Source organism: Sander lucioperca, chromosome 3 (assembly GCF_008315115.2).
Source record: "Sander lucioperca isolate FBNREF2018 chromosome 3, SLUC_FBN_1.2, whole genome shotgun sequence".
Taxonomy (NCBI): Eukaryota; Metazoa; Chordata; class Actinopteri; order Perciformes; family Percidae; genus Sander; species Sander lucioperca.
In genome coordinates this window covers 4,367,680-4,377,679 of record NC_050175.1, presented here as the reverse complement: position 1 = coordinate 4,377,679, position 10,000 = coordinate 4,367,680, and the positions used below count along the sequence as shown (strand labels likewise).

Sequence of the window (10,000 nt, the reverse complement as noted above, 5' to 3'; positions counted from 1 at the left end):
AGTTGTTACACGTTACATGAACATACACCATTTTGGTTCCATGTGGAATGAAGTCTGAATCTTTCTGTCACTGCAAACCTTCAGTTTCCTCCACACTCCCCATGAAATTCCCACGGTGCAAAGGTGCGCAAGCGTGGAACAGACCGTGCAGTCTCGTAATAGGCAATGTTTGGAATAACACCGTTTAAAAGAACGGCGTTAGGTAACAACGTTATTTTTTCAGTAACGGGGTAATCTAACTAATTACTTTTCCCGTCGTTACAACGCCGTTAACGTTACTGGACGTTAAATGCGGTGCGTTACTATGCATTGATTGAATAAACTGTGTAATCCGAACGCACCCCTGGCTCACAGCTAGTGAGGAGGTGGGTTAATAACGAGGTAAGCGATTATGATTGGCTAAGGCAGAGTCATGTTTCATGGTAGCCAATCAGAGCCAGTGTTTTTACACACATGCCAGCACACGCGCCACAAACACACACACACACACACACACACACACACACACACACACACACACACACACAACAGCTAAACAAAGTTGCCGAGTCAGGAGCAATCTGATGAAAAGTTGGTGTTTTCAAGGTGGAGATATAAGCACTACTTCAAATTCATTGTGGTCAAAGGCGAGAACGTGCATGTAATGTGTACATTATGTCCAGGAGAGAAGACTTTGTCAACATCTGTTGTAAGCAACTCTAATTTAATGAAGCATCTCACAACGACACACGCATCTACAAAGCTAGTGACCAAAAACACCGATACTTTTATTACAGAGTAATTCAGTTACTAACTCAGTTACTTTTTGGAACAAGTAGTGAGTAACTATAACTAATTACTTTTTTAAAGTAACGTTCCCAACACTGGTAATAGGATTATCATCTGATGTGCGCAGATGATAATGATAAACATCTTGTGCATGCAAGCACAGATCGCGTACCCACAGATGTGTTTAGCCGAGAATAGGTGACTTTGAGCCGGGTACAGAGCACCGTGAGCTGCCGCTCGTTTCGGCAGCAATTACGGTTAAATTTTATTCAAAACATATGAGCGTTTTGCCGCAATGAAAGTTAACATTAGGAAAAAGATGGGGGTTTGGATTAACCCTTGTGTTGTCCTCTGTCTGTTTTGCCTGTTCATAAAGTATAAAATATAAATTATCACTCAATTTTGTGTGAGATCTTCTTAGCCAATTTCATTCCAACTAATTACCACTATAGTTCTACACCTATTTATGGAAAATGAACATTTGTCACTTTTTTCAACAATTTTCTGAATTCATAAACCTCATTTATATTAAATTATACCTAATACTGATAAAAAAACAACAAAAACACGATCAGAAGAACATATGTCGATGGATAATCACAGCCTGTTTTGTGTATGGAACCATCAGTGGTATTTTTGGGCAATTTGGTTGAAAGAAATCCAAATTTTTGACCCAAGGACAACATGAGGGTTAAAACGCTCTTAAGGAACACGCATTTCCCGGGCCAAACTCTTTAGGAAGCGACTGACGCAGCTAGTCGCGTTTTTACACAACGGCCGTCAATCTGGTGCATACCGCCAAAAAAAAAAACATGGTATGCTTACGAATTACAGTGCTTATGTTTTCGTAGCTTTTTGAACGAAAGGTTCATGAGAACAGGCTTCATCATTATTACGTCTGAAACACACACAGGGCCACGTTCAGCCCCGACAAAACGTTTTTTTTTAAAGCAACAGTAGAGCACTTTTCCTCTTCGGTCCCCCTACAGGTTGAAAGCGGAATTGTCCATTACCGCTGTCGTAATGTCTTATTATGTCTCATTCGAACAACAGATCCGCTACTCGATCTAGCAAATTTGCATAATGTAATGTAATGGACAATTCCACTTCCAACCTGTAGGGGGACCGAAGCGGGAAAAGTTACATAGTGTTGCTTTAAACTGAAACGGGGGTGCGTTGAACACCCTGTTGTGTTCGCTCTGCCTCTTTATTACCACGTGTTTACAGACACGTCTCTGCTGATTGGCCATCACCTGGGACACAGCCAATAAACCAGAGAAAACATAACTCTAAGCCGTTGCACACCGTTTAGAGGAAACATGTCATTCAACAAGGAAACCGTAGCATTATGGTGCACACCGTTTGGAGATTGAACTTGCCCCAGGGCCGGCCCGGGGCAGTACAGGCAAACGCTAGGGGCGCCGGCTGTCTAAATGAGTAAAGAAAGTGAAAAAATGGCTCAGTTGGTAGAGCGGGCACCCATATATAGAGGTTTGCTCCTTGACGCAGCGGGCCGCGGGTTCGACTCCGACCTGCAGCCCTTTGCTGCATGTCATTCCCCCCCTCTCTCTCCCCTTTCATGTCTTCAGCTGTCCTGTCAAAATAAAGGCAGAAAATTCCCCAAAAATAATCTTAAAAAAAAGAAAGCTAAAAAAATAAAAACATCAAAAAAAATTAAGAACGGGATAGAAAACAGTTAAAACCACTCGTCAAAATAAAAAAACTGTCAAAAGAAAGGACAAAGACGTCAAAGGCACGTCGGAACAAACACAATGAAAAATTGTTGGAACAAAAAAATGAGAAAAAAGTTGAGAAAAACGTCAAAAACATTGAAAAAAAAGGGACCGACCAACCTGTCCGACTAAGCGACAAAACAGCTGAAGTCTTGCCGAGGGCCCCAAATTAGTTCGGACGGGCTCCGACAGACTGTAAAAATAACAGACGCTGGACGTTTTTGATGTGGTTTTTGTTGCTTTTTTTGATTTTCACTCTAACTGTAGTTTTTAGTGTTAACCCTTTAAGCGCCAAAGTCGCAAAAAAATTCTCTGAATAGAGTGTTATATGTCATTCATACTCCCCTCCACTAGTTGGCAGACATCCCGTACTTAGACCTTAGCTCAGAAATACGTCATGCTTCAATGCAAAATGTTTGAGAAAATCCCATCCAAACGTGACTTTTTTTGTCAAAAGCGACTAGCGACTTTTCTGGTGTTATTGGAGACTTCTGTGGTGTTTGGAGACTCGTGAAAGCACGTATTACTCAGCAGTTATGTGCTCAACGAGGAGCGGGTGCTACCGTGAGCCCCTCCCCCGTCCAAAAGCCCTCACAGGCGGTCAGTCTCTCAGTAGCCTCGCGCAGCGAGCAGAGAGGAGACACACAGCGCTCCGCGTCCAGCCTGCATTGAATCACGTATGCAGCGCCGTTCTTGCCCTGGCTTACAGAGCGGGGTATAAATGTAAATGTTTCTTCACTCTTACACAAAATAATTAGGGACACGACGCGGTACTGAATCAAACTGCTGTTTTCTCCGAGAAAAAGTTATACGAGCAGCGGGTGCTGCCGTGAGCCCCTCCCCCGTCCAAAAGCCCTCACAGGCGGTCAGTGTCTCAGTAGCCTCGCGCAGCGAGCAGAGAGGAGACACACACACTACTCCACGTCCAGGCTGCACATGAACAGCTTTCTGTTTACATGTATATGCTACTATATGGCACAGTAGTCATAATTTTGAACTCTTGGTTTTACCATATACAGTTTTCCTGTCCATTTGTTAGGCTTTGTGGTTGGGTGGGGGGGGGGGTCTCAATATTGTTCATATTGTCTCTGTACTGTATAATAATAATGATAATAATGAAGAAGAGAAGAAAAAAGAAGAAAAAAAGAAAAGAAAAAGTGTCCTCCATTAGCGTGGTGGTGGGTAAAAAAAAACTAAATAACACCTACTGTTTACATGAGTTTTGTGGTGTAGTAATAGTTCTAGTTTACGACTCTTGGCTTACAATTTACTTTTTCCCTGTTCATTTGATATGTGGACAACATAACAAATGGATGGAGGGCGGTAAATCTGATGAAATAAGTTAAACTCTCTTCTAAAATATCAGGTATTTCATGGAAATTACATAATCCAATATGGCTGCCACTGTATGACGTCATAATATGCAAATTAGATGGGAAAATTTACTCCCGAGATAAACGTTAGGTCATTCTCAATATTTGTCTCATTTACACTTTGTCTCTATCTCAAACCACTTTCAAGCCAGAGCCTTCTGAAATTTAGGTGTCAAAATCTAGTATTTTTAAAAATAATACCCGGCGCCTAAAGGGTTAATAACGTGGACCAAAACGTCCGTAAAGGCACCAATAAAAGTAAAAAAACACTTCAAAGAGGCACCAAAAAACGTTGAAAAGTGTCAATAACGTCGACAAAAGCAGGGAAAGAAACGCCTAAAGCTTTTTTTGATTTTCACTCTAACTGTAGTTCTTACTATCGATCGAAACAACGCTTTACACAGTATTTTTTTTCCGACACTTTAAGTTTATGTCGCGTTTGAAAATAATAATAATAAACTTCTCACTTGGGCTGGGCGATATGGAGAAAATCAGATATCGTGATATTCTTGTCCTAATACCTCAATGCCAATATTGTGGCAACAATTGGTGCTTTAACAAAATAACTTCACAATAATATTTTTGATAAATAATCTTCGGTAATGTAGATATAATGACTAAGTGGGTAAAGGTAAAAATAATAGAAGAGCTAGAAGAGTCTGGTAACACAGAAAATGACACCACTTTACTGTAATGCAGCCTTTAAAACCAGGAAAAGACTAAACTTAAGCCATTTACGATATTACAATATCTAAAATCTAAGACGATATCTAGTCTCGTATCACGATATCAATATAATATAACTCTAGATAAAAAACCTTATTCTTATCATCATTGCAAGATCTTAGAAAAATACAACTTATTAAGTTCTGATAATTTCTGTAAATTTTCCTCAATATGCTTAATTTATAAAGTACTACATGGCTTGGCGCCACCACCACTTCAACAGTTTATTAAATACAGACAGACTCGGATTACTAGAGCTGTTGTAAACAAGGACTGTGAGGTTCCTTTTAAAAAAACCTCTTTTAGCCATAATGCACTATCTATTAAAGGTAGTGCATTATGGAACACACTACCCCGAACTATAAGGGAATGTCCCACTCTGGCCACCTTTAAGAGCCAGGTAAAGGTGTGGCTCAGAGCTAACCAATTGTGCATCCACCTCTGACTGCATGCTGTACCGTATCAGCCCAGTAGAGCGTATTGGTGAATCGTGTCTCCGTTTTAACACTTACTAATGAATTGTTTAGTTTTCTTTCTGTTTTAACATCTATTAATGTGTTATCCTGTTTTTCTTCTCTTTTGTCCTGCTTTACCTAGTTTGATATAGCAAATGTTGCTGCTGTGTATTTATTGTTCTTTTTATTGTAATGGACTACAGATGGAAATTAGCCTTTGGGCTATAATCTGGCACTTTTTACTTGTACTTCTGTATATGTTCATCAAATGTGCATTGTCCTGAAATAATAAACAAAACAAAACAAATCGATATATTGCCCAGCCCTACTTCTCACACCCGGAAGCTTCGTCCACTAATTTTTTACAGTCAACGATCTGAACTGTTTGGCTGAGGATGGATGTAGGACGCGTTAACAGACCTGTCCCAGCATGCTTTGCGTCCAGGTGGTGTCGGAGCTGTACAGGCACAGAGCCAGAGCGCAGCCGTACTGGTAGATGGCCACGCCCACGTAGTCTAGGAAGAACAGCGAGTAGTGAGCCGTCTCCGAGTGGGACTGCAGCAGGTGAGCCGCAGCACTGCAACACGCAACCAAAGATCATTAGTTCAAGATAAAACAGAGAACATTAGACTCAAAGCTTTAGGGCCCTATTTTAACGATCTAAGTGCACGGCGTGAAGTGCCTGGCGCTGGTGCGTTTAGGGCGTGTCCAAATCCAATTTTGTTGTGCGCGATCACGGAAGGCTTGTATCGTGTGGACGCTTTGTTATGCTATATTTATACGCTATGTTTTATTGACATTACTTGGGATTCCTCATGGGGGCGACAGAAACTACGCATAGTTAGCTATGGCTAACTATGCGTAGTTTTAAGTCCAGTTTAGACCAAAGATTCGCGACGAGTTGGATTAAAACTTGCAACTTCTTGCAACGCAACGTCGGTCTGCAGCATTCTGAAAGCTGCCAGTTCACACCAATGAGAGGAGAGGAGACGGTGGATCATCTCCATAGCAACAACTCTTTGTACTTCCGTCCTAACTTCAGACTTTCAGGCTTTTTTGTAGCTGATTTGTTGCGTCTAAATATGAATGTGGGTAGTGATATTGAGATGCTTGCTACAGCTAAAACTCTGCTATTTCCATCAGCTGACAGTTTGTAACATTAAAATAAAATGGATTATAGATCATTTTATTTCTATAGTTTGTAGCTGACTCGACCAGCTGAGTCTATTGGCTGTTGAAACAGGAGACGTCTCTTACGTTCTAAAACCAGCCTCTGGAGACTCCACCAGCTGACTTCTCTATTGGCTGTTGAAACAGGAGACGTCTCTTACGTTCTAAAACCAGCCTCTGGAGACTCGACCAGCTGACTTCTCTATTGGCTGTTGAAACAGGAGACGTCTCTTACGTTCTAAAACCAGCCTCTGGAGTCTCGACTAGCTGACTTCTCTATTGGCTGTTGAAACAGGAGACGTCTCTTACGTTCTAAAACCAGCCTCTGGAGACTCCACCAGCTGAGTCGCAGCGACACCATCAGCTGGTTTGAGTCGAGCTGAGACGGGCCGGTTCAGACCGCTGCAACTTTTCTTTGCAACGATCTAAAACAGTTTCATCTCGTTGTGATTCTTTGGTCTGAACTGATCTTTACATTCATCAAACCCTCTTAACTCTTAATGAATCATCATGTCGCTGGACAAGTGACAACTCAATGAAATGCTATTATGTCACTGCTGTGCGTTTACAGGATAAAGCTTGATATCCGGCGCCGGATTGCTGTATAGTAAGGTCTGGCTACACCCCAGATGCATTCTGGGATAGGAGAAAAAAATGCTTTGGGTTGTTTGCATTTCTTTAAACCAATGATCGTCTAACACATCGTCTAAGCTCCGGACGCGGCGAGAATCTGAACTATTCACGTCACTTTTGACGTTTGAGAACGGCAACACACAGAGAGAGGAAGTTGATGGACAAAGCCTGACATCTCATCATATCAAAATATTAAATATTAACGTGTAAATCTTTGTCTTGGCTCACCTGCAGCTCAGGTATGTGACGGCAGAGAAAGCGTAGAGGACCAGTGGTAGCGAGGACACGTCCACAGAAAACCCCTGGCCTTCAGGACCCTGCAGCCGAAAACCCAGAATCCCCTGCGGAGGTCAAAGGTCAGGACGTCAAACTCCAACAACAGTAGCGGGCCACAGCGCTTCACCCGGCTCAACCTTAACGGTTTCTGTACCTTGTCCGGTCAGGTAAGTGGAAAAAACAAACACAGTTTTTTTTTTACTTAGGAAAAAAAGTTTTGAAAAAAGTTTGAAAATAGAAAAAAAAAATACATTTAAAAAAACATCAAAACTTTTTTACTGGCCGCTATGCAAATAGTTTTTTTCTAATGAAAGCGTTTAAAAAAAGTTTGAAAAAAAAGTTTGAAAAAAAAGTTTGAAAAAAAAAGTTTGAAAAAAAAGTTTGAAAAACATTTAAAAAACTTCAAGAGCATCAAAAAAACGCAGAAGAAAGCATTGAATTTTTTTTCTTCAAAATGCATCAAAAATGTCAAATGAAATATTAAAAATGTCGAAAATAAGGCCAAAAGCATCAAACACCAAATCAACTCCTGATTGGCCAACAGCTCGTTCACATCAAATCATTCAGACTGGGTTGTTATAGTTACTCTCCCGGGACCATCGCCAGGGGTGCCGGCAGGCCTAATGAGTAGAAAATAGTTAGAAAAAGCAGCAAAAAAAAAAAAAAAAAAAAAAAAAGATTTAGAACTCAAATCAATGAAAAAGGGTTAAAAAAAAAAAAAAAAAAAAAGTTGATAAAAACCAACGAAAAAGTCGGGGAAAAAATTAACAAAAACGTTTAAAAAAAGCTACAAAAATGTTGAAATGACAGAAGAGTCAAAAAAGTAAAAAGTAAGTAAGTAATCAGTACCCCTCTGTGTTATGTAATAATGATAATATTATAATTAGGGTACCAGTACCCCTCTGTGTTATGTAATAAAGACAATATTATAATTAGGGTACCAGTACCCCTCCATGTTATGTAATAATGATAATAATATAATTAGGGTACCAGTACCCCTCCATGTTATGTAATAATGATAATAATATTATGATTAGGGTACCAGTACCCCTCTGTGTTATGTAATAATGATAATATTATAATTAGGGTACCAGTACCCCTCTGTGTTATGTAATAATGACAATATTATAATTAGGGTACCAGTACCCCTCCATGCAGGGCGGTGAACACGGTGAACCTGAGCGCCACGCAGACGGCGGCAAGCAGGTGGCTCCACACGCTGAGCGTCTCGTTGTGGATCTGGAAGAGACTGAGGACGTAGCATCGCCACGGCAACCCCGGGGGGCGGTACCCGGACAGGATGAAGCGCTCCCGGAACAGAGGGGGGACGTCAACGTCTCGGACGGTGGGGGGGAGGGAGGGGAGGGCGGCGAGGAACAGCGAGGGAGCGGAGAGAGACACCCGAGGCATCATGGGAGAAGATCCTCGGTTGGTTCTGGACGAAGCTGAAACGTTTTAGAAGACGAGGTTTCACACATTCAGGGCTCAACAGCAAGGTTTTCTTTTCAATCCAAGGACATGTTTACTGGCCACTATACTAACTGGGTTTTTTCGGAAAAAAATGTAAAAAAAAAACTGTGAAAAAAATCCTGTTAAAACGCGTCAAAAGCGTTGAGAAAAACAACAAAAAGTATGAAAATGTGACAAAAAACTGTGAGAAAATCAACACTAATTTTGGGTGAATAAGCAACAAAAACTAAGTAAAACCAAATAATCATTGAAAAGTTGAGAGAATGAGAGCGTCAAAACATCCACAGCTGTGTTGGCAACAACCAAACACTGATAGAGACAGTTTTTTGTCAAACTTAAGGCCCGTGGGCCAAATCGGGCCTCTCGCAGGTTTAGATTCGGCCCACCATTTCAGTTTAGGTTCATAATAAATTTTGGCCCACTGAGTTTTGTCAAAAAGGAAACAAACTTACCTGAGGTGTTCAGGTCCGTGTGTGTCGGGACTACACTGCTCTTCATCCAGTCAGTCAGCGAGAGCCACACACACACACACACACACACACACACACACACACACACACACACACACACACACGTCTAACGTCTACAGTGTGCTCTTGTTTTAGCTAATTAGATCTGATTTCAGCCTGAATGAGTTTTTTCTCTGCAGAGGATTTCGGATGTCATGAGACTCCACACACTGCTGACACACAGACACACACACACACACACACACACACACACACACACACACACACACACACACACACACTGACACACACTAACACACACTGACACACACTGACGGACACATAGTGCGTCTCACTATCTTTGTGGGGACCCGTCATTGACATAATGCATTCCCTAGCCCCTTACCCTAACCTTAACCATCACCACTAAATGCCTAACCTTAACCCTTACCCTCACCCTAACCATAACCTAATTCTAACCCTAATCCTAAAACCAAGTCTTAACCCTCAAACAGACCTTTAAACTTGTGGGGTCCAGCATTTTGGCCCCACAAGGCTGTCGGGACCCCACAATTACACTGGACTCCCGGTTTTTGGACCCCACAAATATTGTTAAACAAGAACACACTGACACACACAGACACACACACAAACACACATACACACACTAACACACACATACGCACACAGACACACACACTGACACACACACACACAGACTTAAGACCCTTAAGATTCATCACAAATTTAAAATCTCATACTCATCACTGTCTGCTGTACTCTCGGGTCGAGTGGTTCTCCCTCTCAATCAGGCGTTGGATGCACTGGCATCTTTTTATTTATAAAGCAGTATTAGGACTACTTCCTCCTTATCTGAACGCTTACATCCTCCCGAGGTCTGCAGGGACGTATCACTTGCGTTCACAGGATCTGTTTTTATTGTCAGT

The 10,000-nt window shown here is 41.5% G+C and overlaps 1 protein-coding gene across 1 annotated transcript in view; it reads right to left on the bottom strand.

The window, feature by feature from the left end:
- The window catches only part of LOC116056313 (membrane progestin receptor beta-like), an 11,085-nt gene extending 1,965 nt beyond the window's left edge, over positions 1-9,120 (bottom strand). Inside the window, exons 1-4 of the mRNA XM_035999163.1 lie at positions 9,057-9,120; positions 8,281-8,579; positions 7,087-7,199; positions 5,476-5,632 (exon numbers count right to left, since the gene is read on the bottom strand). Coding sequence (XP_035855056.1) covers positions 5,476-5,632; positions 7,087-7,199; positions 8,281-8,579; positions 9,057-9,102 — 615 coding nt within the window. The 5' untranslated portion in view covers positions 9,103-9,120. The remainder of the gene's footprint in view (positions 1-5,475; positions 5,633-7,086; positions 7,200-8,280; positions 8,580-9,056) is intronic.
- Positions 9,121-10,000: the final 880 nt, after the last annotated feature.